This window comes from Tiliqua scincoides, chromosome 5 (genome assembly GCF_035046505.1).
Source record: "Tiliqua scincoides isolate rTilSci1 chromosome 5, rTilSci1.hap2, whole genome shotgun sequence".
Classification (NCBI taxonomy): Eukaryota; Metazoa; Chordata; class Lepidosauria; order Squamata; family Scincidae; genus Tiliqua; species Tiliqua scincoides.
In genome coordinates, this window is record NC_089825.1 from 137,896,873 (window position 1) to 137,922,898 (window position 26,026).

The following is a 26,026-nucleotide window of genomic DNA, read 5'->3' on the forward strand; positions in this document are numbered from 1 at the left end:
TTCTGAAATGTTGTTGGTTCTTGAAAGAGAGAACCTTTATGATTGTAAAAATCCCCTTGAGGGATTTAGAAACGCCTGCCTATGTAAACCACCTTGAATAAAGTCAGAGGAGTAATCCGATGACCAGAAAGACAGTATATAAATACCGTGTTGTTGTTGTTGTTTTTATTATTATTCTAACCTCCAAATTTAATCCAGGAAAAAGTCATGATAACCTCAGCTAACAGAGCATTAAAAGGCTACTAGGCTCAGCATGAGTGCAACAGACCATCCATCTGGAAAGCACTGATAGCAGCCCTCTGCTATATGAACAGGCAGATAAGATGGTCCACCTTGGGCTCCAGAGGAGGTGGGGAGAGGGAGAGGCACATAGAGACTCCAGCCAGCCTGTGAGAATTGGTCTGCACACAAGGGGAGAGAAAGAGGAACTGGAAAAGTGCACAGTGGTATGTGTGTGTGTGTGGGGGGGAATGGCCCACATATTCATGTTTATATTTGCTGAAGTTGGGAAAGAGCCAATGACAAGGGCCAGCTGAGTAGGGAGGAGCCAAGGCTGGAGATAATAAGCAACTTTTTGGCATTTATGTAGACTGTCTCTAGTGTGCAACAAGAGGGCATGTGAGTTGTAAGTACTGGAAAAGGAGGGGAGAGATTGGAGTCTAAGATGAAGAGTTGGAGTGGGGTGAGAAGTACAGTGCACTGGGGTAGGTGTAGGCAAACTAGGATTAAATTAGAAGAAAACAAGGGGCTGGGTTAGGATAGCATAAGGCTTCCACTTTTTCAGGCAGGACTCCTGCTTTTGACAGCTCTATACAAGGCAGAAATTCAAGAGGTGATGCTTTCCCCATTTCTCCTTCTCCATGATGGGAAGATGGTGCACCTGTTTTAATTTCTGCCTGACATGTCACACTCAGGCCCAGGAGCCCTGCCACAAGAAAAGGTGGCATTCTTTGGGGTAAGAGTACTTAGCACAATTGACAGAATGAGTGGTGCAGTGCCCTTAAGTCATTTCTGCCCAATGTTGCATATATGCAACAGGGACCAAATGTGTACCCCTGTGGGCCGGACAAAAATGGGCTAATAGGCTTAAAGCCCCCAGTTCTGGAGGGAGACGGTATTCAGCTCCTGCCAAACCTGAGTGGCTGGAAAGTGCGATGGTTAAATTTGTGGTGATCACTGTAGCGCCTTGATTCCCAAGGGGACGGAGACACAGAATAGTTGAAAGGGTGTCTTTTTGTTAGACCAACTCAGTTTAGGTTGGAATGTGGAGGCTTCCCAATTTCACAGGATGACAGCATGGCAAAATTTCCTGTACCTCTTGGGCAAGCTGGATTGCTAGAGACTAGAAATATTAACACTGCTTATAACTGATGTTTTACCAAATGCCGACAAGCCGTAAGAACATAAGAAGAGCCCCGCGGGCACAGACCAAAGTCCACTCTAGTCCAGCTTCCTGTATCTCACAGTGGCCCACCAGATGCTTCAGGAAGCGCACAAGACAAGAAGATACCCACATCCTGTTGCCACTCCCTTGCACTTGGCATTCTGAGGTAGCCTATTTCTAAAACCAGGTGTCAAAGACAGCTGTGGTGGCCCCAAAGTCCCCATTCATGGTTGAAACTTTGGTTTATCGAGTTACAAAGAGTGATTACTTTTAGTTCCCACTTTCATCTTCTCCAGGTTTTGTGCAGGTGTATTGGTCAAAGATGGACAAAGTGTGTGTGTGTGGGGGGGGCGATATTGTAAGTCACAGGGGGTTGACAGAAATTGGGAAGTGATTTTTGAAAATGAATTCATTTCCTTTCTCACAATGATCTGAAGTCAATTCCCTGTCTCATGTGCTCCTTCCTTCACCCCACAAAGGCCTTGAAGTGATGGATCCACGTAAAGAAGTCCCTGATGTCCACATTTTCAGCACCAGGGCCGGAGATATGGTGGTTCGCCCTGACCTGAACTGTTACCTGCTCCTCCCCAGTCTGCCAACCTCACCCTGTGCTGAACTGCGGCCTCTTCACCCTCTCCTAAAAGACGGTGAGCACTATTTTGGCTCCCGTTGGCAAGATTCTGTCTATGTTGTCAAAGACAACAAGTTCATGGAAGCCCCAGACCTGAGTGCCAAACCCAGCAAGGCCAAGCTCCTCCACCCAAGCTGCTGTGGTGGACAACATTACTTCATTGTTCCCAATGGCTCCTTTGTCATAATTCTGAGCCTGGGCAGTGTGGCAGCAGTGACAGACTTGACCACAGGAGAGCCAGATCTAAGCCTGGATCCAGGACACCATCAGTGGTCCAAAGAGAAAATGGAAAGCAAGCGCAGTTATCTCTATTGGCAGCTGTGGGATAATTTCACGGAGAGTTTCTTCACTTTCCATCCCAGCGTCCTCCACTTCCTGCCAGGGGGTCTTGGACTTACCAAGGGGCCCGCAAGTGGGAGCTGGGAGCTGCTGAACATTTTCCACAACTATTCTGACACGCCTGTCACCAAGACGCAAGGAATATTCCGGAAAGTGGGCTGCGCCAAGGAGCAGTTGGCTGACATTGGCTGTGGTTGGACGGCACCCCTTCCAGATTCACCAGAGCCAGGCCTCCTCGCCGTGGCGCTAGCCAAGGCCCAGTTTGCGTTGCCAACCCGATATGGAGGGTTGGGCCTCAATACAGAGCAGGAGGCGTGGGAAGAACTCCATGAGGAAGAGACAATCCTAGAATTCTCATTGCAGCCTGAAGAGGCTGCCTATGTGTGGCAGTATCAGTTGCGCCTAGGTAAAGAGGTCATCTTGTTCTGCAGGGCACTTAAAGTCACCAACAGCTGTGACCCATCCTCTGAGTCCCCCTTGCCTTCATCCTAAATGTCAGCCTATCTCCATCGCCTCCATCGCTTGCTTCCCCCCTTCCTCTCTCCGGAACATCAAGATTCACCAGATTCCTTGGAAGTTGTGTGGACATTTGTGTTTGTGGCTGCATACAAAAGCTTAATAAAAACCTTGAAAACATTTTCCTTCCTGCTTTTGCTGAGGCTTCATTTGAACAGAGAGAACTGCCACTGCTTCTATGTTGCTGTGGTTATTTGTTCTGTAGCAGAGGAAGGGTCTTGTATACAATTCTGGTAATTTTTTCAGAAATGAAAGTCCACAGTTATGCCACATGGGGGCAGCTCACAGCTGCCTGAGATGTTATGACTGCATTTTGGTGTCTGGGGTGTTCTCTTTTCCAGGTTTAGAGCTATGAATTCTAAGGCCTTAAGGGATAAGGAGAGTTGGCTCTGTCAGATCGATCGATCGATCGATCGATCAACAATGCTGCTGGTTCAGCCTTGTACAAAGAGCCAATAGCACGCCTCCCCCTAGGAGCACATTGCCAGATGGACAGATGCAGCAGAGTGATTGTGGAAGAGTCCTGAGGTGGTAGGGTGGACTGTACCAATTCAGGGCACAGATCCTGCTCAGCCTTGAAGTTCAGTCACTGGGCCCTCTCTGACCCTTACCCACCCCACAGGGCCGCTGGGAAGATAAAATGCAAAGGCAACAAACCTGAACTCCTTAGAACAGTGTTTCTCAAACTGTGGGTCGGGATCCAACTACTGGTTGGAAAAGCTTCGGGTCATGAGCCAGTTTGAGGAGGGTCCCCATTCATTTCAATATTTTATTTTTAATGTATTAGACCACACTACCATGGCAGGTGACTCCATTTGGGGAAATGTTACAGACTGTACTTTTCACAGGCTACTATATATAGGGTTTTAACAATGATAATCAATGGGACTTACTCCCAGGTAAGTGTGGATAGGGTTGCAGTCTAGAATTGTTAAAAAAAAAAAATCCTGCTTGATTATGTCAGAAGCAGAGGCAATGCTTGGGATTTGCAGAACCAGAATGGACCACAGTATCTCAGTGGTATCCTTGACAGACAGGTGGTCACCTTGGGGTGTCAATCACAGACTGCACAAAAGAAAGAAAGAAAGAAAGAAAGAAAGAAAGAAAGAAAGAAAGAAAGAAAGAAAGAAACTTCATGCAGGGATAAAAAGCTGCATCATCCAATGGAACTCCAACCTACAATGCACAGGAGCCCTACCAGCAGAAAAAAGTTGGCAACCTCACAGGTGAATGGCAACTAAGCTGCACTAGTTGCTGGCTCCCTGCAAAACTTAGCTCTTCCCCCCCGCTACGCCACTGCCTGCCAGGCTGCTTCCTGACTCTCGAATCCAGCTGGACGACAGGAGCCGCCTGGGGTTGCCAAATTCCTTCCCAGGTCCCTGCTCCTGTGTCTTTAGCAGCAGCGGGGTCTGCAGGCGCATCGCCTTCGGCGTCAGCAGAGAGGTCCGTCTCGGGAGCCGCTGCAAGGCCAGCCGGCCAGCCAGCCCCGCCTCCCTCCGCTTGCAGAGAGCTTTCCCCGCCCCCCAACTGGGGGGCAGGCAGGCAGGGAGGGCCGCCCCCTCGGCCAGCCTCTTCCAGGAAGTCGGCGCTCCTGCAGCCCGTGGCGTATCCCTGAAATTGACAGAGCCGCCCAGCCAGGTGAGATCTGTAGTGGGGCGCCCCGTTCTGTCCCCCTGACATGCTGCCCTTGCAGGGGGGGTGCCCCCTGCCCAAGCGAGGCGTGGAGGGAATAGGTCACCTCTACCAAGTACAAATGGGGGGGGCAGTGGAGTAGCAAGTGGGGGTGCAGGGGGTGAGGTTCCCTGCAAAACTTAGTGCTTGCACCCCCTCTAGCTACTCCACTGGGGGATCTGGACTAGAGACCCATCCACATGCATGGGAACGCAGGGCTGGATGTGGGGGGAGCAATCTGGACTAGGGACCTATCTTCATGCATGGGGGAGCAGGGCTAGATATGGGGGGATCTGGAGACTCATCTACATGCATGGGGATGCAGGGCTACTAATGGGGGGTGATCTAGACTAGGAACCCATTTACATGCATGCGGATGCAGGACTAGATATGGGGGGAGGGCCCTCTCAGAGTTGCATCTGTTCCAACCTGTATTTCAGAGCCCTTGGAAATATGTTATGGAGCTCCACCTGCAATAGAGTCTGGGCCCCAAGCCCTTCACAGGCTCAAGAAGGCCTGGGCTCCTGCTGTGATGCCACCCACAATAATGTTCCTTTTCTCTGCATGCCAGAAACAGAATCCAGAAGGCCCCCCTCCAAATCTCTGAAGCTTCCTTTCTCGTTCCTCGCTTGAACCTGAGGGTCCCAACTACTAGTGCAGCTTAGTAGCCATTCACCTCTAAGGTTGCCAATTTTTTTCTGCTGGTAGGGCTCCTGTGCATTTTAGGGTGAAGTTCCATTGGATGATGCAGCTTTTTATCCCTGCATGGAGTCTCTGTCTCTCTCTCTTCCCCCACCCCCCAGAATGTCAAGGAGACATTTCCTTTCCTAGCAGTCTTTCCTCCTTCCTGACTTTATAGGTATATGTACAGGGATTCCGCCCCCCCCCCCCATGAAGAAGCATATAGTCATGGGTGAGCTCACCTGGAATCTGAACAGGCCAGGCATGTTTACCCCTTAGTGAGAGCTAGATCTAAGGGCCTTGCAGTCCAATCCTTTGCCTGTCTACTCAGAAGTAAGTCCCATTGAGTTCAATGGGGCTTACTCCCAGGAAAGTGTGGGTAGGATTGTGGCATTTGACACTTAGAGCACCATCCTAAGCAGGTCTACTCAGAAGTAAGTTCTATTGTGTTCAGTGGGACTTACTCCCAGGAAAGTGAGGATAGGATTGCAGCCTTAGGCAGTCTCTCAATAGCTTGGATAAGGTGTGAACATTGTCTAAGGAAGGCTAAGGAAAGAAAGAAGGACAAGAAATGGGATGCTTTGGGCTGCAATCATATCCATACTTTTCTGGGAGTAGTCTCATTGAACACATTGGGACTTACTTCTGAGTAGACATGTATAGGATTGGGCTGTTGGCAACTACATTTTCTATAGAAAGGTTAGCTAGAAGAAGGTTGTAGTGAGGGACGGTGGATCAAGGTCCCTTTAAGATAACCTTTTCAGTGCCAGCCTGCTGGCACAGCGCCCCTTGCCCCACCTGATTCTTCTTCCCTGCCCATGGCACATCTGCTAACCCCCTCCACCTATTGTTCCCCTACTGCTCTCTGCTGTCTTTTTTTCCCTTCTTTTGGCCACTAGAAATGTGTGTCTGTTTTTGGACCAGGTAGAATCTAAGCTGGCAACTTATTTGGGTGCCGTGCCAGACAGCCACGTCTTCTGACCTGCCAGGTGTAGAGCAACCTTGCTGGGGGGTTTTTCCAGCCACTGGGCAGCTTGATCCAGCCCCTGCTGGAATTGCACAGGCCTGGCTGATGTCTACATAATAAACGATTGAAGTGATTTGCAGATTTGGTGCAGTAGCTCCAGGAGGGCATTTGGGGGCTTACCTCCATAGCCCATAACAGGCTTGTCCCCTGAACATTCAGCTTTGATTTAAAAGTAAGAAAAATAGAATTATAGTTGTTTTTGCTTGCAAAAATATACAAAAATATGCAGGTAGTTTTCTACCCCAAGTAAATTTGTTCCCACAAATCCCTGCCACTAGGGACTTCCTGAGAGGGGTGATAGTTACAAGCAGGTAAGAATGATCTCTTGTGTCACTTGCTAGTCTTTGATGGAATTAGTGGATGACCCCTCTGAGATTAAATGCTACAGAAGAAATTTTCTGATGGCCCTGCAGATAATTTAGGCAGTGTGCATTCAGCAGGTAGTCACTGAGACATATTGGGATTGCTCAGACATTACAACTGTACCCAGATATGTCTGCATACCTTGGGCACAATGGCAGAAACATTACATCCTGCCCAAATGAGTCCCACTCATTGGCATGGCAGTTGGATTGGGGTCCACAGGGGTGTGTGTGTGTGTGTGTGTGTGTGTGTGTGTGTGTGTGATGTTGGTCAGACTGAACCTTTACACCACCTTTTTTTTTTGTATCCTGGGCATTTGTGTCCCAATGAATTAGATGTACTTTAAAATATATGATATATTATGTACAATATATATGTGTACAATATATTAGATGTACTTTTTATTTTAAATGCAAAAGTAGGGTTAGGGCTGGGATAAGAGGCTTTGCATATATAATATGGAATTTGTTGCCCAGTTGTAGTGCGATACCTTGAAAAACAGGCACAAATGTTCAGGGATACCAGTTACCAAGATCAGGACACAATAGTCAAGGACACAAATACCTGAGTGTTGGCAAGCACACAGGTTGTATGCAGATGATTGTTCTGTGAAAATAAACCCTGATACGATCTGTACTTGGGTACAGTTTAATGTGTGAAAAATCTGATTGAGTGCTGATCATGGGCTGTACGCACGTCACACCACAAGCATAGAATTCAGTTTCTTTGACAGGCCCAGCTCTCTTTTTAAAAGATTTTAGCCCTCCACGTTTGCAAAGATTTTCTTGAAAGCCTGGCTTGGGCCATGTCTGCTGAAATCTCAGGCACCAAAGAAGTAGCTGAATTCTGAGTAGATTTCTCAGGATTATAAGTAGGGTCTTAGTGCTTTGTATGTGTCTTTGATGCTCTTTCCAATTAGCCAAAGAAGGATAAGTTATTCAGAATTCCAGGGCATGAGGGTGCATGATGCATGCATGCAGCTACATTGCTAAAGCTAAACTGGTCTAACTCTGATCAGTACCTGGCTGGGTAACTTCCAGGGACACTGTGTATGCTGACTTACCCTCCATTGTGGAACAAAAACTGGGTACCTATGGAACAAGTAATCAACCCTCTTCTGCTGCCCCCACCTAGCATTCAGTGACGTTCAGCCTCTGATCCTGGAGGTTTTAGGAGGCTAATAACTGTTGGAACAGTGTCTTTTTTCCCTTCCCCCCAGACCTCCATGGCTGCTGTTGTGTCTCGGGTGGACTCCCCCGGCACCGACGTCTTTGTGACCCGCCATGGCTCCTTCATCGTCCGCTCAGACCTGGGCTGTTTTCTTCACGTGCCGGACTTCTGCTCGGGGCAGGACATCAAGGTGCAGGATCTTCACCCTGCCTGCCGTGGTGGGGACCACTACGTGGCAGATCCCACCAGTTCCACCATCTGCATCCTCCGTGGCGACACCTTTTGCAAAGTCCTCAACCTGAGCTCTGAACAGCCCACCAATGCCCTCCCGCTGCACCCCAGCTGTCAAGGAGGGGACCATTACGCCTCCTGCGAGGGCCTTTTCTTCATCTTTTTCCTGTCCCGTGGCCAAGTCCTGTCCGTGGCTGACCTGGCCACAGGAGCTGCTGCTAAGGAGGTACATTTGGAGTCCCCACTGCTTCGTGGACTGTACTATTATGGCACTGATGCTACCCACCTCGCCTGCTTCAGAGTGGATGAGGATAATAACCTTCGTGGCCACCGCTTCGCTATAGCTGGTCATGAGGAGGTCTTCTCTCTTCACCCTGATGTGGCCTCTTTCCTTCCTGGGGGCTTGGCACTCATCCACGGGCCGGCCTTTGGAGTCTGGGAGTGCCTTAAACTGATCTCCAATGCCACAGACCTGCCCTTGCCCAGCAGTCATGAAATCACCCGCAAAGTTGGCTACTCAAAGGTGGCCTTCAGCCAGAAGTTCTCCACCTCTGAATCCCTTGATTCCGAGTCCTTGGTCATCGCTCTTCTCCAGTCCCAGTTTTCTCTTCCGACCATTTACGGTGGAATGGGGCTGCGTACAGAGCAGGAGGAGTGGGAGGAGGTTGCAGAAGAGGGTGAACCCCTGAGGGTGATCTTGCAACCCAGGCAGAAGCTGTACTGGTGGCAGTACCGCCTGGGGTTGGGCAAAGAGCCCATCCTCTTCTGCCGCTCGCTGAAGGTCACCCGCAGCCCAACGCCACCTACCCACATACCTTTGCCATCAGCTGACTCTTGATGCTAGAACTGAGTGACAGAGTGGAGTGGAAAATAAAAATATGTGAACTTCTGCCTATTCTGTGCTCCATGTTGGCCTGTTCTTGTGCCCGTTTCACAGAAGGTAAAACCATGAGATGGGTTTCTCCCATGTAGTAGGACCAGATATCGTAGTCAGTTAGCAGAGATCATGAAATGTCTACATATATGGAATAATGAAACAGAAAACTCAGACCAAAAGCTTCATTACACAACCTCCTATTTATTTTCATATGACCCTTTAACTCTCTGTTTGGTTTGTACCCTAAAGGGGGTCAGAGTCTGAAACCAATTACTGCTTGATTTGGTTGAATGGCCAACTTTTTAAGCCGAGAAATAGGAAAGAAAAAGCGTAATAGACTTTGTGGCCCAGCTGCTTGGTGCCCAGTTTACCCATATATTCCACATGGAAGGATTCTTGTTGCGCTTGAAAGACTTAGGGTAATTCTCCTTTAAAACCCAGTGGTTCGGGGTGGCTACGCATCCAGGCTTCCAGAAGGCTGCTGCTGCAGGGGGAGAATGTGATTGTCCCAGTATAGGGCCAACACAGGGCTACTCAGAATCCCCAGCCTTGTGGGTTCAGAAGTGATCTACAGGCTGTCAGACACAGAAGGTCTCAGAAGCCGGGGAGGGAATTGGCTTTTGGGCACTGACGAAGTCTAGAATGTTTTCTTCTAGCTCACTGTCACATGGTATTCATTGCACAACTGCAATGATCACATTGTGTATGTGGGATGAACGAGCCCTACACTTGACCAAAGGGTTGTGAGCGGAAGAGAATAACAGGGGGGGGGGCAGAGAGAAATAAAATTAAACATTAAAATATTACTAAAATTTCAGGGTTGATATCACCATGTGCCTTCCATCATTCTTTTTGTCACAAGCTCAACTTTAAAATAATATGTAATTTTGCTACAACACTATCAACAAAAGTGTACTTTGGCTAGAAACACCATATGTTTGGTTTTAGTTTTCCAAAAAAATTCAGTTTACTGTAACAACCCTGACAACCCTGTGAGAAATCCCTTTTGTAATACAAATCCCAGAATACCTTGGGAGGGGAGCCATGTTAAATCATTGCATGTTCATCATGGAGACATGTCCTAAGAAGCAACAGCATATAACTATGATGCCTTTGATTGCCAGACGCTCTGAGGCTGGTATACAGCCAACTAAACACCGAGTTACTTCCACGGCACCCAGAAGGCCAAGGGGTTTGGAACTGAACTCCAGCTATGACTTTGTAAGAAAAAACCATGTACCCCAACGTGAAGAGGACAGCTTTTGAGGTGGAGAGGTTCTACCATCACACTAGAAAAAAGTGCAGGCAATGTTTTGATGCTGTTGTTCAAGTCCATCCGGGAAGCTGTTGCGTCAATGCACCCACTTTTTTTGAGTGGCAGGGGGTGGAAATATCACACGTTGATTGGCTCAGAAATTGAGATTGAGAACATCCTCGGAGAGCTTGTTGAGGTCACAGCAGCTGAAGTTCCTCATGAGCACAAAATCGACCCTCTTGTCCTGCCCCACAAAGATCTCCAGAAGCTGCCTTCTCAGCCTTTCAGTCTCTCCTTTGGGGCGCGGAGTCTCCTCTGCCTCCTCCATCTCGACAGCGCTTCCTTGGTTCCTCCTCCATCGATCTCTACTCAAGCCACCCGGCGGTCTCCTGTCGCGCAGCTGAAGGACCTCGGTCTGCGAGGCAGGGCGGACAGGCACTGGCATGGGCACGCCCCGGCCATGGAAAGAGTGGCAATTTGGGGGTTTTGTCCTGCAATGGGGAATAAAGCAGGAAATGTTGTTTTCTGGCTTGGTAAGGGAAGGGGCAGGAATGGCTCAGGGCCAAACTAGGTGTGACCCTAAACTTGTATGTTTTCCTTCTGGTGTTTGTTTTATTAAAGGAAATAGTGTGCAAGGAAAGGAAAGAGGGCATGGGCCAAAGCAGGGTAAGGGAATAGGGCTGTGATTCCACTCCCCACGACACACAACTTCCTGTGTAATTTAAGTAAGAAAAAAGGGCTTCTATTGGGATTGAACCGAAGCTGTTTTCCCATGTGAAATAGCATGCAGGGGTGAGTGGGAGGCGATTGAGGACATGGTTCTTTTCATTCTCCTGGGTGAACACTTACACAAACCCCAGCAAGAGGTCTATTCCCAGTTTTGATAGATACCTGGATTTTTTCTTCAGGAACTCCACTAAGGTGGGTCCACCTCGTCCCAAGGGATCATCGGGAACCATGAAGATATTCCCCACAAAGATGTACTGCAGCAAACTGGATGTGACACAAACAAAGACAGAGTCAAGACGCATTGCTTGTGCTTGGCCCTCTGTTCCTTTAACAGCTGCATACCAAAGTTGACCTGCAATGCAAATAAGCAACACTCCAGCTCTCTCTATATTGCAGGCTGTACAGCTCGAGCACAAGCCACTAAGCCAAGCGCAACCCATCAGCAGCTATAAAGGTGGCCTGCTGGCTGCTTGACAGTCTTCCACTTCCCAATCCCAGGAGGGCTGTGGTTTGCATGGTGGGTCATGTAAGTTGTGGAAGCCTTACCATAGGATAAGGGCTGATAGGATATAATTCAATTGCACAATTTCTTCACCTGCATTCTGAATTGCCCAGCTCCAAAGAGGACTCTCCTATATGGCTTTATTTAAACCCACAGATCAGACCAGAACAGGAGGACTCAACAAATCTTGCTGGCCAAGTCAAAATATGTGGTTGCCATGAACCCCATCCCTCCTGTTCAATTCAGTCCTGTGCATGCTGATTGAGAAGTGAGCTCCAACATATAGAAGTGTGCAGAGGTTTCCACCTTGAGTCCGTGTCTTGTGCAACACTTCCATGTGCAGGCAGAGACAACAGAAGGTTGGAACCCCAGCACTGAGTTTAAAACCTTATGTGCAATTTTTTAGCTTTCTTGAGCCACACTATCCCAGAGGACAACAGTCATCCAGCTAACAAGGCCTGCGATCCAATCTATACTGTCATTTCTCTCCCCAAGCCAGCCCAGCTACACTAAAAGTGCAAACCCAGAACATTTAAGAAGGTATTTCCAGTCCCAGTGCAAGCATTCCACTTCACCTCTCCTTAATGATCCTGATCCATTTCTTCGATTCCTTTGCAAGGTCCCGGAACTGGTCATTGGTGACAATGACCCCATCGGTCTGTTCCGCTAGCTGGAGCATGAATCTGGTGGTGTTGTGGGAGCAAAGACAGAAAGGAAGGTTCTGTTAGAAGGGTCTAGTAAGATTTGGTTTTTTGCTCTTTTCATGGCTGCATACTTTCCATGTACAGAGAAACCATTTCCTGGCTGGCTGAGAAACTAGAAATGTTATTAATGTATTCTTTCTATAGCACCATCAATTAATATGCTGCTTGAGACAAAGTAAAACAGCCAGGTCCCTGCCCCCAAAGGGCTTACAATCTAGAAATTGACTCGAGGGAGACAACAGGGAAGTGATCTGTTTTCAGACCTGCTGAATGCTGCTGATTTTACTATGCTGCTTTTTTACTTACCTGGGGGAGGCGTGACCAGGCCTTGGTCATTCACATCCTAATCACTTCTGGCTTAGACTACAGCATTGCCATGCCCTTTACAAAGGGCTGCCCTTGAAGACAGCCTGGAGGCTTCACCTAGCTCCTGTGCAGCCACCAGGGGTCAGTAGGGACCAGAGCTCTGATGCACTCCAATGCTGTGGCAACTGCACTGGTTACCAGTTTGCTTCTGGGCTCTATTCCAGGGCTGGCTTTCACCATTAAAACATTGATTTGGGATCAGGGTCTCTCTGGAATCACAGCCTCTCATATTAAGCTACCCAGGAACTCCATCCTGCAACAGTGGCCCTCCTTCTCCTCCTTTTCTCTCCTGCTCCTTTATTATCAGAGCTCATACTCAAGAGTCATGGCAAGTAGGCACGCAGTGGTGTAACTAGAGGGGGTGCAAAGCACTAAGTTTTGCAGGGAGCCTCACCGCAGCATGCATGCAGCCCCCCCCCCTTCCCTTTGCAGCCATTCTGGGCTGGGGGAGCAAAACAGAGGTGAATGCCTCCGTCTGGCTCCACCCTGGCCTGAAATGGCTCAAAGGGGAGGGGAAGGGACCACTTGAATCGATAAAGGTGTTGCATTTGCTAATGTTTCAACCATACAGGCACAGGCTGCACTCGCTGTTGGACTTATGTCCAAACAGAGAGGTGCAGAATGTTTTCAAACAAAGGAGCCCTCAGATTTCCCTGGGGCCCATCTGGAAAACTTGTAGTAAGAGTAACCAGTATATAGCCTGGAAAAAATTAAGACAATAATACCCAATCTGGGGTATTTAGCAGAAGAAGAAGCAGCCTCTCTCTCTCTCTTCCCCCCTTCTGAATCTGTCTCAGTGGCCACTGTCAGTTTCCATCCCTTTGCATGGCACTTCCCCCCTTTACACACGTTAAGTCTTGCCAGTCGCTGCCGTGACTCAACCCTCGCTCCTTCCCCTGTACCCCTCCCCCGCCTGCCACCAGGGCCATTTCCTGCTTCTGCTCCAAGCAAGTCCGCTCCTTCCTGTGACCTCATCAGAGCATCGCAGGATCTGGTGCTTTGCAATCTGGAAAGCCCGGGGGAAACCCCAGGGACGGTCCAGTGACAGGCAACAAATCGGAAGGATGCTTTTCCACCCTTTCCGCTGCAGGTCTGTTCAGCTGGTGTGACAGTCGAGCTAAAATGGACCTGGCAATTAATAAATTATATTGGCTAGATTAGATTAATTTTTTGATCCACTAAAGAGGTACGTTGGCTATAGCAAATCATGTGTAAGATTCCTTTTTTTTTTTTTTGCCCAGTCAAGAGCAATCACCCTGTACTAAGCATCAGCATTGCACAATTGTTCTTTCCCACCATGCCATCTTTAAGAATTTACTGGACATACCATGAAATCACAGCACCCAAGCCAATAGCGACACATTTCCAGGGGGAAATATCAGGCTTTACTGGACATTCCATGACATCACAGTAGGCTTGAGCAAACCCCACGGACACTGCAGCCCACCTGGGCAGAGATGCTAAACTGTGCCAAATTCACAAGCTTACCTAGAGAAAGGCTTACCTGTCATCGTACGGCACAATGCCTTTCCCATCTATTTTGCGTGATGGTGTGAGTGCAAGGATGCTGAGGTCATGCAACTCAATCAAGAAGTGCTGCTCTGTGGTTAGGGGAAAGAGACAAAAACAAAAAAGGCACCATGAATGTCTGGACATCACATTTGTAGCCAATACCATGTTCCTGGACTTCTTTATCTCTTCTTCAGGCTCGTGGGCCCACAAATATTGATTCGGCTTACTAGCAAACCATTAGTTATGGCCACCACCAACCCCCTCTACCTCCCCACTTCAAATTTTCTGGCATGCACAAAGGTTTTAGGAGAGCAGCAAAGTTCTTATCTCATGTGCACTGGGATATGGTGATGATAAGAAACAGCATGTTCCTCTCCCACTGGTTGAAACTGTGTCCTCCTATCTCTTGCTTTTCTCAAAAAAATGGCAGGAGAAATGAGACATCTGGCATGGAATCTGTGTGGTCTTGGATGTTCTGCTCACCAGGGGACTGAGAACACTTTCCCCTCGAGAGCAGATTGGTGGGTGTCTGCTAGCTACAGCGCCATCTTAGCCATGTGAGCTTGGAAGCAAGTTCCAAACAAGTGCACACAGGATAGCAGTGTTACACAATGAGTGAATACAGCTTATTAATTAAATACATTTGACTGATTTAAAAAAAAAAATGATCCAACTAATTGGGCAGTAGATTTATTTTTGGTATTTAAAAAATGTATTGAATTATTAAAATTTAATATTTTAAATTCAAATTCAAAGTGTGGAAAACTTTTACATATCCACTTGCAAAAAACACAAGCCACTGACACCATCTTGGAAGAAGCATCTCTCCTTTTCACTTAGGAAGACCTAAGAAAAGAAAGACCTCTTCTGAGATGATACTGGCGGGGACATGTCCATGCATCAGAGAAAAAAAAAATACTCTTCTCAGAGCAATTCATATGCATATGCAGATTGAGGGCCCAATCCTATCCAATTTTCCAGCACCGGTGCAGCCGTGCCAATGGGGCATGCACTACATCCTGTGATGTCACAGAGGCCTCCTTAAGGTATGGGAAGATTTGTTCCCTTACCTTGGGGTTGCATTGCTGCTGCACCGGTGCTGGAAAATTGGATAGGATTGGGCCCTGAATCAACAAAGCAAGAAAAGCACATATGATTAATTGGCTGTATGGCACTCAGGTGGGAGACCAGTCCCATACCTCTTACGTTGGGATCTTCTTCCATTCGATGTGCAGGTACCAAGACAGTCACTTCCCGGTGTCCACGGTCCCAAAAATACTGTACAGCCAGTGCGATGCCTCGGCAGGAGAAGAACTGGTTCAGGCCATGCCTGCAAGAACAGAAGGTGGCACTCAAATTGCCATGCCCAGGAAGAATCGCTTGGGCAATTCCACAGTCAACCCAAGCGACAACAGAAGCAGGCAAAACAGGAAGTGCAACAGGACGTACTTTGTTAAAGTGGTACTGTGGGGGGGGGGTGAGGGTTAGAACTACGGACTGGCTTAGAGGGTTTTCTACCCACACATGTGGAATAACCCTTTCATATGAGATGATATCTGGAAGGAACTTACCCACAACATAAAAATAACGTGATCATATATTTCTTTTATTTTTATTATTTATTATTATTATACTTCATCACAGTCTATGCTGGGCTGGTCATAGTCTGCAGTTGGGGATCTAGCCAAGATCCTGGAAATCGCAGAGATATTGCCGTAGGATTCTCGCTGTTCCAGGCAGTGTTGATTTCTGGAGCTGAGCTGGTGTAATTTGCTCAAGGTCAAGAATGCCAAGGTGCTTCTTTAGACTTCTAGGCACTGCTCCAAGAGCTCCAATGACAACTGGCACCGTATTGACCTTCTTCTCCCAGAGACGCCCAAGTTCTGTTATTTATTTATTTACTATTAATCGGTTACATTCTATAATTGATCCCACCCTTCCTTCAAGGAATTCAAGCCCCACCCAGCCACCCTGCATTTTATCCCTACAGTAAGTCCATGAAGAAGGTTAGATTGAGAAGATATGGCTGGTCCATGATCACCAGGGAGCTTCACGACTGACTGATTGACTGGGTCTTAGAAACTGGGCTTCCCCACTCCTACTCTGACATTCTCAAAGAGGATGCTGCAGAGCTGGGAAAGTTGCAGAACAGGGCAACCAAAATGACCAGGGAACCGGAGCACTTTCCCCAGACAGGTTTTTTTTTAGTTCAGACCATCGTTAGAAAACTTGACACCAGTGGGCGTTCGGTGGGTGTTCAAACTTTCTCCCAACAGTGCGGTTCAAAATTTCCTCGCTGACTTGCCTGCTGACAAACATGTGAGCCCCTGCCTTACACAAAGGATTCTGGGAGTATTATAGGGTCCAGTCTTGTTCATACAGTGCATCGGCAAGAGGACTGTTCCTCTTCTGTGAACGTAGAGAACACCCTAGAACAGTGGTTCTCAAACTCTCTGGAAGTTCTAGAACCACTGGTATGCATTGGCAGGGGTGGGGTCTGGGAGGGGGGATATGACCCGGTGGCGCCACAGTGATTGTGGCACCATGGGGACCCAGTGGCTTGTCTCCATATTTGGTGTGGGGGTCTGCAGGCCTCGGAGAGGCTATGGGAGGCCCACGGCTCCTCTGTGGGTCTCCCCCAAGTTTCGTATTAGAGTGATAAGAAGCTTGGGGGAGACCCGCAGAGGGGGCTGCGGGCCTCCCAGACCTTCTCCTAGGCCCGCAGACCCTTTCCCCATGTATGGAGACAAGCCCCTGGGTCCCCATGGTGCCATGAACACTGTGGCAGCACCAGGGTACCCATTTCTGGGCCAGTTCCCTTAAGGGGGAAATGACCCTTTTTTCCTTCCTATGGTGGATCATAACCCACCACTTTGAGCACCACTGCCCTAGAACACACCAAAAACCCTTGTCCATTATTACTGATCATCTCTCGGAGAAACCCGAGGGTTCCCCTGCAACACAGTTTGAAAACCACTGTCACAGATGTAGCTGTCACATTCTGAGGCCGGTACCACACAAAAGAACCCCTCCCAAGACCCCCACCCCTCCACCCCATCCCATACTCACATCATGGCCACGTTGCTGCCATCAATGATAATCCTCCGCAGATTTTTCTGCCCAGGTGTGTTGACCAACTTGAGCTTGAACTGGGTCTGAAGAGCCTCCTCAAAGCGTTGGGCTCCAGTCACTGTGGAAACATGATGGCTAAGAGGCCCCAGGCTGGTGCTTTCTGCTACACGGCTCTCCTCAGAACCCGAAGTGGAAAATGAGGAGTTGACACTGGGAGACGTGTCAGGAGAGAAAGCAGGAACGTCTTTGCTAATGAGTGGAACGCAGACGCCCTCACGGAAAGGGGACCCACTGTTCTTCCCTCTCTCTTGAAGGGGTCCCTGCAGCACAGCCTGCTCATGATTCAAGACGGCTGCCCTCTGGACACCAAGCTGTCCTCCGTGTCCCAGCTTTGTTGCAGAAGTGCCTGCTGTGCTCTCGGCCCCATCTTGGGAGTCCCCTTTCTCGTTGAGCCGCCTCAGCAAGCCTGCTAGTGGGGTTCCCGTCTGAATCTCTGCGGGGATCTCACTGGGCGAGTGTCCGCAGTTGGCTGCCGCCGCTTTGATGAGTTCCCTGAGATAGTCATTTTCATCCTGGCTCTTTTCCAGAGAAAGAGGAGAGAGCTCTCTTCCCCCAGGCTCTTTTGGGGGGAGGGCAACATCCTTTTGGGACAAGCCTGCTTCTTCCATCTGCACCCTGTCCAGGATAGTTGAAGGGGCCTCCCGAACCCCACCTTCCAAGAGTACCTTCTTTACTACCCGCTCCTCATAGCCCATGGTTTTAAAGAAGTTTAGCCTCATTCTGAACTCCTTTTCTGAACTTGATGACAGAAGAGTGCCTAAAGATGATGCCTCCTCCTCCTCTTCCTCCTCGTTGCTTTCCTCAGGCAAGCTAACAGTGCTTGGATCTTTTGCATGCTGAATACTCTTCCCTTGGTCTTGACGATCCTCTAAGGAACCTAGTAGACTGTCAAATCCAGGAAGAACCCCATGGGTAGCCTGGGCAGCTGGAATGGGATTAGGAGAAGGCTTGGGAAGGACCTGCCTCAAGGAAGTGGTCACCCCAGGCCAGTTGTGCAGACCATTCAAGTCAACCAGGACATCTTGAGGCCTAGTGTGAGCCTCAGTCTCAGCAAAGCCTCTTGGCAAATTTGAGACCTGAGGCAGAATTTGGTTCTGAGGCCTACCAACGGCAATAGGCAAGTCAGTCCTAACGTCTCTAGGACTAGCAGAGTATGGTGACTGGCTAGACTCTTGGGGCTTATGAGGTGATGCTTGACCAAAACCTGCAGGCAAGTCAGCGCAATGGCCTCCAAGTCCACTCAGCTCTTGAATTCTACTGGTCCCCATGGGCATGCCCAAGGTATTTTGAGTCCTGCTTGGAGACTGAGACCTGTCACCGGCCACGCTTTCTACTTCTAACCCTGGCAATCGGTTGTGCCCAAAGCCAGGGGATGTCCAACCCCCATTCTGTTGCCTCTGGTCCCCAACTTCTTCCTGAAACTCCTTCACCAAGCTGAGCAACTCCTCCTTAACGGAGGTAGGCAGGATCAAGAGGTCCATAGCGTGCTTGTCATCGTGGGTCTCTACCAGCTCCCGGAAGGCTCTCTTGACCTGGGCCTCCTGTTCCTCTTGCAGCTTGGGATTCTTCTGGTGTTTTTCCACAAACTCCTGGATCCGGCTCTGGGCCATGACAAAGGCTTCAGCCAAGCCTGAGACCAACAGAGTGCCTGGACGGTGCAGAGTGAGGTTAGCAGAGGTCCCTTGGATGAGGCAGTCGAGGAACAACCCTTGAGCCCCGAGAAATATGCACTGCATGTCTTTGGGGTAGTACACCTCCTCGCTCAACTCTGGGGCACAGAGGCCTTTGATGTATTCCTGGAAAAAACAGCACAGGTATGTGTGACGTTCACTCTAAGGCAAGTTTGGAAGAGAAGCTGGGCTGTGGTCACAGAGCCCAAAAGGGAAACTGTCCCAATCCACACCTCGGTGTGCAAGTGGCTCTTGGTTGGCATGCTAGCCTACTGTATCTGGGTCACAACAAGCCTATAGCATTTTTAAGTTGCTACCAGATCAGGAACCCTTGCAGGTGCGACTTAGATGCTTAAAAATAAACATGCTCCCCCCCCCCAACCATGCAGCAGGTACATCGGTGGTGTAACTGAGACAGGTCTGGGGGGGTACATCCTCCCCCCCCCAGCAGAGTGGCAGTTTTCCGCTGTTTCTACTGGGGGCGGACAGCAGCGAAACTGGCCTTTCTGCCAACCCTCAGCTCCATACAGCTTCAAATGAAGCTGTTTTATGAGGCGATGAGTGAAAATGGGGAGGGGGTGACAGCATAGGCATGGGGGGAACACTCTCCTCCATGTGTCACCTGGCCCCAGGTACCACTGGGGCAGGGCAACACAACTGTATCGTATAGTCTGGCACTAGATTTTGTTTATAAAAACACTTCTCTCCCACCCTTTGGCTCCACAACAGAGCCCACCAAGGCAGCTAACGGTTAAAATAGTCAAAACTTAAAACAGTAATTATACTGAATTTAGAAAACAGAAGAATGAGCTACACCAATAGCAAAGGACATTTTAAAATAACAGACAACCCAAAACTGCAAATCAAAATAACTGGAAAACATGCCTGAACAGAACCATTTTGTCCAAGGGTGGGTGTTCAAAGAAGAGTCAGACCCCTTATCCTTCCCACTCCTGCCCTGTTACCTTGGCCCGCTGTAGATTCTCTCGGTATCCCTGTAACTGCAGCCAGATCTTTCTTTCCCCCTGGAGGTCCCCACTGGGGCCCTGTGCTGACCCCAACACCCCCAGGACATTCAGTTCCACCCCAAAGAGCTGCTCAATCCGGGGACGGTAAAGCATCATCATCTCCTGGGCTGCCTCCGCCACAGCAAATTCATCCAGAGTCCGATTTCCACTCTGCATGGTGGGATATCCAGGCTGTGGCATCACACGCCGTTTCAGTGAAGATGTTGGCCGTTGTGTGGCTAGCAAGCTGTGAAAGAAACAACTGGTTGAAAAGTACTCTGGGATGTATCATCACTTCAAACTAAGCAGTGTAGAGCAGTGGTCCTCAATCGTTTTCGCACCAGGACCCACTGTTTAGAATGACAATCTGTCGGGACCCATCAGAAGTGATGTCATTACCCTGAAGTGATGTCATGGTTGGAAGTGGCATCATCAAGCAGGAACTTTTTAACACCCCCACACAACAAAATAAAATTAAGAAAATAGTGAGCAAATGAAAAGTTTACAATAAATATACATTTAAAAATATATTTAAAATATAGAAGAACTCTCCTAGCCCTCCCAAGCAGTTGCTGATCTGTGTTAAAAAAAAATCTCAACATCCCAAAGGCTGCAATCCTATCCACACTTACCCAGGAGTAAGCCCTATTGACTATCGTTGTTAAAAGCATATACATAATAACCTGTTGAAAGTACAGATCTGTAACATTTCTCCAAATGCAGTCACATACCACGGCAGCATCAAGCTTAATGTATTAAAAGTAAAATACACATTGAAATGAATGAGGACCCACCTGAAATTGGCCCGCAACCCACCTAGGGGGTACTGATCCACAGGTTGAGAAACACCGGTATAGAGAGAGTAATAATTTTCTTGCAAGACTGTACCAAATCTAAAAAATGGTTCTGAGAGGGTTTTTTAAAAAAAAATTATTTTCTTCAGTGAATTGGAATGGAACCCAAACTAAAAAGCTCTTATCTGCCTGGAGCCGAAACTGCAACACAATCCCTAAACTCTAAAAGCAATAACTGGTTCCACATAACTGGTTCAATAATGAGGTACACAACTGTCAACTATATGACTCATGTTTGATTGCCCTGTGGGTTTTTTTTTTCTTTTCCAATCTATTACATCTAGAAGTGTTTGAAAATGGTGTTATTTATTTTACACAGACGTAAGCCCATTGTGTTCAATAAGACTTGGACAGTACACAAATCTTACTGGAATCGAACACCTCTAGTTAGATCTACTCTAAAAGCTCTTTTAAATTAAATAAATAAAAATTAAGCATAAATTTAGTTATGATAATTAAATAATTCTCAGTGTGGCGTTATCATAGCACTGCAAGCCTGAGTTTGACATTATTCTTCCCAAGGCGTTGCCAAACCCACTGAATGGGAGGAGGTGTATCGTGAGGGTGAAGCACTGACCTCCTGCAATGGGTGAGGCAAAACCCTAGTGATTCCACTGCTTTGTACACATTGGCCAGAATGTGGAAAAACAGGACCGGGTTTACTTCTTTGCAAACCATTGGGCAGAATATGGCTTGAAAGCTTTTCCTTATACAGTATTTCTTCAAGTAAGAAGGATGGAGATCGAGGGGTTTTTTAAAAAAAGGAATATAGGAAGGAAGGCTGGGGCTTATGGTTTTACAACCTGCGTAATCACTGAATGCACTTGGGAGTAGCACAGCACTGGGAGTGAGTAACAGCCCAATCCTATCCGCACTTTCCTGGGAGTAAGCTCCATTGACACTGATGGGACTTACTTCTGAGTAGACAAGCATAGGACTGGGCTGTCAGTCAACTGTGAAACCTGAGCCAATGGGACAGAGTGAGGAATGTGAATAAAAAACATACTGATAAGTTTACTTTGTGAACATTTGTTGTTGAAAAGTGGTATATAAATATATAAATACTGTTGTTGTTGTTAATAAGAAGAAGAAGAAGAAGAAGAAGAAGAAGAAGAAGAAGAAGAAGAAGAAGAAGAAGAAGTTAGAATCAAGAAATAGAGAATCTGGCACCAACCTAGATATATTCCAAGATATATTGATAAATCTAGATAAATTGTTTACCTAGATATACCTAGATATATTTAATTTTTTTTTCCTTTTTAAATAACCATCTAGTCCTGTTACTTAGAAAAATATAAAGAAAAGAAAGAAGAGGGTGAGCTGCACTCCATTTTTATAGTGAGATTTCAATGGGCCTCCCATCATTCTGTGAAATGGGCACATTTTTAATGATCTACCTTGCAGCAGGGCCGCTAAGAGCTGGCACTGAGCCTGGGGCAAGATGCCTGATTGGGCCCCTCTTCCTAAACTTGTTTTGTAGTTACAGAGGGTAGTTACCTCCACAAGGTAAGGGAACATTTGTACACTTGCCTCGGGGCTGTATTGCAGCTGCACTGGTGCCGGAAAGTTGGACAGGATTGGGCCCTTACATCTGAATCGATTTATGGACTTGTGTTTTTAGGTAACAACAATTGTAAGAAGCAAGGGAGAAAGGGGAGCTATAAAATTATTTTTGATACAAAATACTGAGGAGAGCACTGGCAAGCGCACACTCCCATTATGGGAAAAGCACTTTGGACCCAAACTCCAAAGATTGTTTACATGGAGCCAAGCAGCCCTTCTAGTCTGGGATAGCAAAAACAGCAAACAGTTTTTGTTGCACCTGAAAGTCTAACAGATTTATTACGGCAGAAATGTTTGGGCTTTAGCAAGTCCACTTTGTCAGATGCAGGAAGCCTTCACAGTCAGTAGGTAGGTAAAGGATGTGCACATATTTGGATGTATAGGGGTTTTTTTTGCAGGGGAGGAGGATGTAAACAATGAGCTCGAATGGCCATGAAATCAGGGTGACCAGATGTTCTCTTTTTCTAGGATGTGTTGTCTTTTTAGTCTTGTGTCCTGGAAAAGAACTTAAATGCTTAAATGTCCTCCTTTTCTCTGTGAGCTGGCCCCTGCAGGCAGCACATAGCCCTCTTGTAATTCATAAATTATACAAAATATAGTTTTAAATTTAAAAATAAATAATATAATGTTTAAATTAACCACATGGAATCAATATACGAGTGTTTTTAGCTTTTATTTTGTCGTGTCCTACATTTTTCTTGGATGCCCTACATTTTGGGATTCCTCGTCCTCTTTTGCCATTATGACATCTGGCCACCCTGCCTGCCAGAGGTGAAACTGTACACAATGCTCCAATCGGGAACAAATACTTGTGCGTCACCACCCCACAGAAATGCCAAAGCCGGCCTGTCTCGCATTTAATGGCCTTTGGGACTCACTGTTTACCTGCACCCCCAAACATATGTCTGTGTGTGCATGTGTGTGTCAGGATGTGTGGACGGGGAGGCTGACCACTGGTGTCTTCGAAAGGTGCCGCCGCCATGTGAGGTGAGCAAGCACTCACAACCCACGTGCAAAAGTGTATGGGTTGTGAATGCTCTGCCTCCCCTACCTCCCCACCCACTGCACATCCCTTGTGTGCGTGTGCACATGTATGCATGTGCGTAGTGGCTGGATAGACAGGTAGGCCAACAGATCGACAGGCGCATCGATAGGCGCATCGACAGGCGCTGGTGATGGACAGTGCATCACAGTACCCACCAAGGCTCCTGCCAGCATCAGTGCGCACTTCAAAGCCGCGCACTCTGGAGTGACTCCTGCTCAGTCCTAGGTGGACAGGCGCATGAACTGTGGGTGATGAACAGTGTGTCACAGTACCCACGACAGTTCCTGCCAGCATCAGTGCGCACTTCTAAGCCACTCACTCTGGAGTGACTCCTGCCCAGTCCTAGATGGACAGGCGCATGAACTGTGGGTGATGATCGGCGTGTCACAGCAACCATGCCAGCTCCTGCCTGCATCAGTGCGCACTCCGGAGTGGCTCCTGCTCAGCGCCAGAGTGGAGCTCGCCCAGGTCCGCCGATGCTGCGCACTGCCCTGGCCCCTGCTGCGGAGTAGACATGCCCGGGCTTGAGCGGGCTTTGCAGGCGCCGCCTGGCCCTTCCTGGTGTCTCCGTGCCGCCCACCTCCCCAGTGCAGGCTGTGCCTGGGGGGAGCCCACCCGCCCCCCAGTCCCAGGGCTCCGATCGTGCCCCCACCGCCCCAGCACACACCTGAGCGCCCTCCTGCCCCGACCTCCACCCTCCAGGCGCCGCGCAGCGGGGCCGCCTCTCTCCTGCCGCCGCCGCCCACCGCAGTGCCCGCCGCGCCTCCCGGCAGCCTCGCTCCAGGCGCCCCCATCTCTGCGGATCGCTGCCGGCAGGACCTTCAGGGCCCCCTCGGAGCTGCCATTGCGGAGCTGGGGCCGCCGGACTGGAGTTTCCCAGCTGGGCGGCGCGTCCCCGGGGAAGGAGGACTTTCACCTCGCAGCTTCCTGTGCAGATCGGGGCTTCCTCTCCTCCCTCTGCCTGCGGCTCACCTCCCAGGTGCAGAGAAGGGCCTCTGTGCTCTCCAGCCGCTCTCTGGAGGGAGCTTGGGGCCAGCGAGGTGCCCCGAGCATGTGCAGAGTGCCGCGTGCAGAAGGGGGAGGAGGCAGGACTGCAAAGTGCCTCTGTCCGTGTGCAAAAACCTCTGGCTGTTGTGCCCACAAGGGGCAGGCAGATTTTTCAAGGGCGTCTGAGCATGTACAGAGGGCCCTGTACGTATGCACCGCCTTTTCCACACGCGCAGCATTTCGACAGAACCATCTTAAGGGCATTCCTCAGAAGAAAAGCTCATTAAGTTCCATGGAGCATGCCAGCACTGGCGTAGCTAGAGGGGGGTGCAAAGCACTAAGTTTTGTGGGGAGCCTCACAGAGGCATGCAAGTGGCCCCACTTCCTCCCCTTTGGACTCTCCATTTTGCTCCCCACACTTGGAATGGCTCTAGAGGGGGGGGAGGGGGCCCCTTGAACGCCATGGTGAGGCTTTGACACTGCCAGGGTCCTGCACTGGCAGGCAAACATGGGCCTCTGTCTATCTCAATAGGTCGTTAACGAAGAGGGTGGGCAGTCATTTGAGGATCTGTGCCCCTAAATGTACATGCTTATGCGCTAGAGTTGATGGGCAACTACTAAGGGCAGAGATTTTCAACCTTTTTCATCTCACAGCACACTGACAAGGAGCTAAAATTGTCAAGGCACACCATCAAGGCACACCAAGGCCACCTTAGGTGCCCCATTGGATGGTAGAAAGGCTGGGTAAAAATTCATATGATGATAATAATCCGTTTTCTGACAGCAGACAAGGCCCGCCATGCTGCTGGTGCGGCGCTCACATCCCCCAATGGATGGTTGCAGTTGACAAGGTACACCATGCTGCTGGGGAGGGGGCTCACATCCCCCAACAGCCCTACTAATAAATGATCCTCCCCCAAACACTGCACACCTGCAGACCATTTGCAATGCAGCAACCGGCACACTGGTTGAAAATTGCTGTACTAGGGACCTGGAGAGAAGCAGATGCTGGGCCCCAACCCCCAAGGCCAAACAGGAACAAAAGTGAGATACAGTACTTGTTTTGTCAGTGTACAGCAGACAGTCAGAGGGTATCAGAAAACAGGAACCATCCCTTTTAAAGGGGTGAATAGGGACACCTGTAGGGAAAAAGTTATTTCCCTACGTTTGTCTTAGATTGTGATGGCTTCACAGTTTGGAGATACTGTGAGCTGCTGCCCCGAATGTGGTCACATGTACATTACGTATCTCCAAAACACTGTTTGTTTGTTGGGAAAGGCAGGAGGGGCTGTTCTTCAGGCTGTTTTCGATTCCCTTCCTCCACAGTCTCCCCAGATGCACACCCCTTTGCCCTACAAACTCAAGGCAATCCAGGGAAATTCCTGATTGCAAAAGCCAATGGCCGTGAAGGGGGTGGAGCTCCAGCAGCTGCAGTTTGCAGATGGTTGTTTTTTTTCTTTTTTTGCCTTTGCTTTCCTTTTCTTAGCGCAGGAAAAGGAAACTCTGATGCAGAGAACCCTCCACCGGTCTTGCCCTGTGAGTTTGGGGCTCACTGTGGCAGAGATCCAGTCATAGGAACATGTTCTGTGTCCCCCCTTTCAGATAGAAACGGTTGGGGGCGAAACCCCTGCTGCGTTTGGCCTCTCGCTTCTAGGACTGTGGAGCTCTGTTCCAAGAGGGCTCCAAGTGGTTGAAGCAAGGAAGCCAAACCAATACTTGGGCTCCTGGGTTTCATCTGGGGCAGGGTTCAATCAGCAAACAAGGAAGAGGATCAAAGATAGGTGTGAAGTCACAACAATCACAGACTCAG

The 26,026-nt window shown here is 48.7% G+C and overlaps 3 protein-coding genes across 4 annotated transcripts; 2 read left to right on the forward strand and 1 right to left on the reverse strand.

Annotated features, from left to right (window-relative positions):
- The first annotated feature begins 395 nt into the window (after positions 1–395).
- On the forward strand, positions 396–2,990 carry LOC136654080 (uncharacterized). The gene is made up of 2 exons (XM_066630949.1): positions 396–446; positions 1,864–2,990. Exon 2 carries the CDS (start codon positions 1,875–1,877, stop codon positions 2,844–2,846), a length of 972 nt encoding a protein of 323 aa, XP_066487046.1. The 5' UTR covers positions 396–446; positions 1,864–1,874; the 3' UTR covers positions 2,847–2,990.
- Positions 2,991–3,366: 376 nt separating this feature from the next.
- Positions 3,367–8,908, forward strand: LOC136653824 (uncharacterized). The gene is made up of 3 exons (XM_066630705.1): positions 3,367–3,401; positions 4,268–4,508; positions 7,832–8,908. Exons 1-3 carry the CDS (start codon positions 3,367–3,369, stop codon positions 8,849–8,851), a joined length of 1,296 nt encoding a protein of 431 aa, XP_066486802.1. The 3' UTR covers positions 8,852–8,908.
- A 163-nt stretch (positions 8,909–9,071) lies between these two features.
- Positions 9,072–24,270, reverse strand: KHNYN (KH and NYN domain containing). Of its 2 annotated transcripts, none has more exons than XM_066628726.1 (8): positions 24,202–24,270; positions 19,726–20,014; positions 17,028–18,886; positions 15,158–15,288; positions 13,951–14,047; positions 11,952–12,059; positions 11,037–11,138; positions 9,072–10,636 (listed from the first exon to the last, which is right to left on the reverse strand). In XM_066628726.1, the coding sequence occupies exons 2-8, from the start codon at positions 19,966–19,968 to the stop codon at positions 10,300–10,302; spliced, it is 2,877 nt and encodes a 958-aa protein (XP_066484823.1). In that variant the 5' UTR covers positions 19,969–20,014; positions 24,202–24,270; the 3' UTR covers positions 9,072–10,299. The 2 variants fall into 2 exon arrangements, with proteins under 2 accessions (XP_066484823.1, XP_066484821.1); XM_066628724.1 differs by lacking the exon at positions 24,202–24,270 and adding an exon at positions 23,897–24,067.
- Between the last annotated feature and the right edge of the window lie 1,756 nt (positions 24,271–26,026).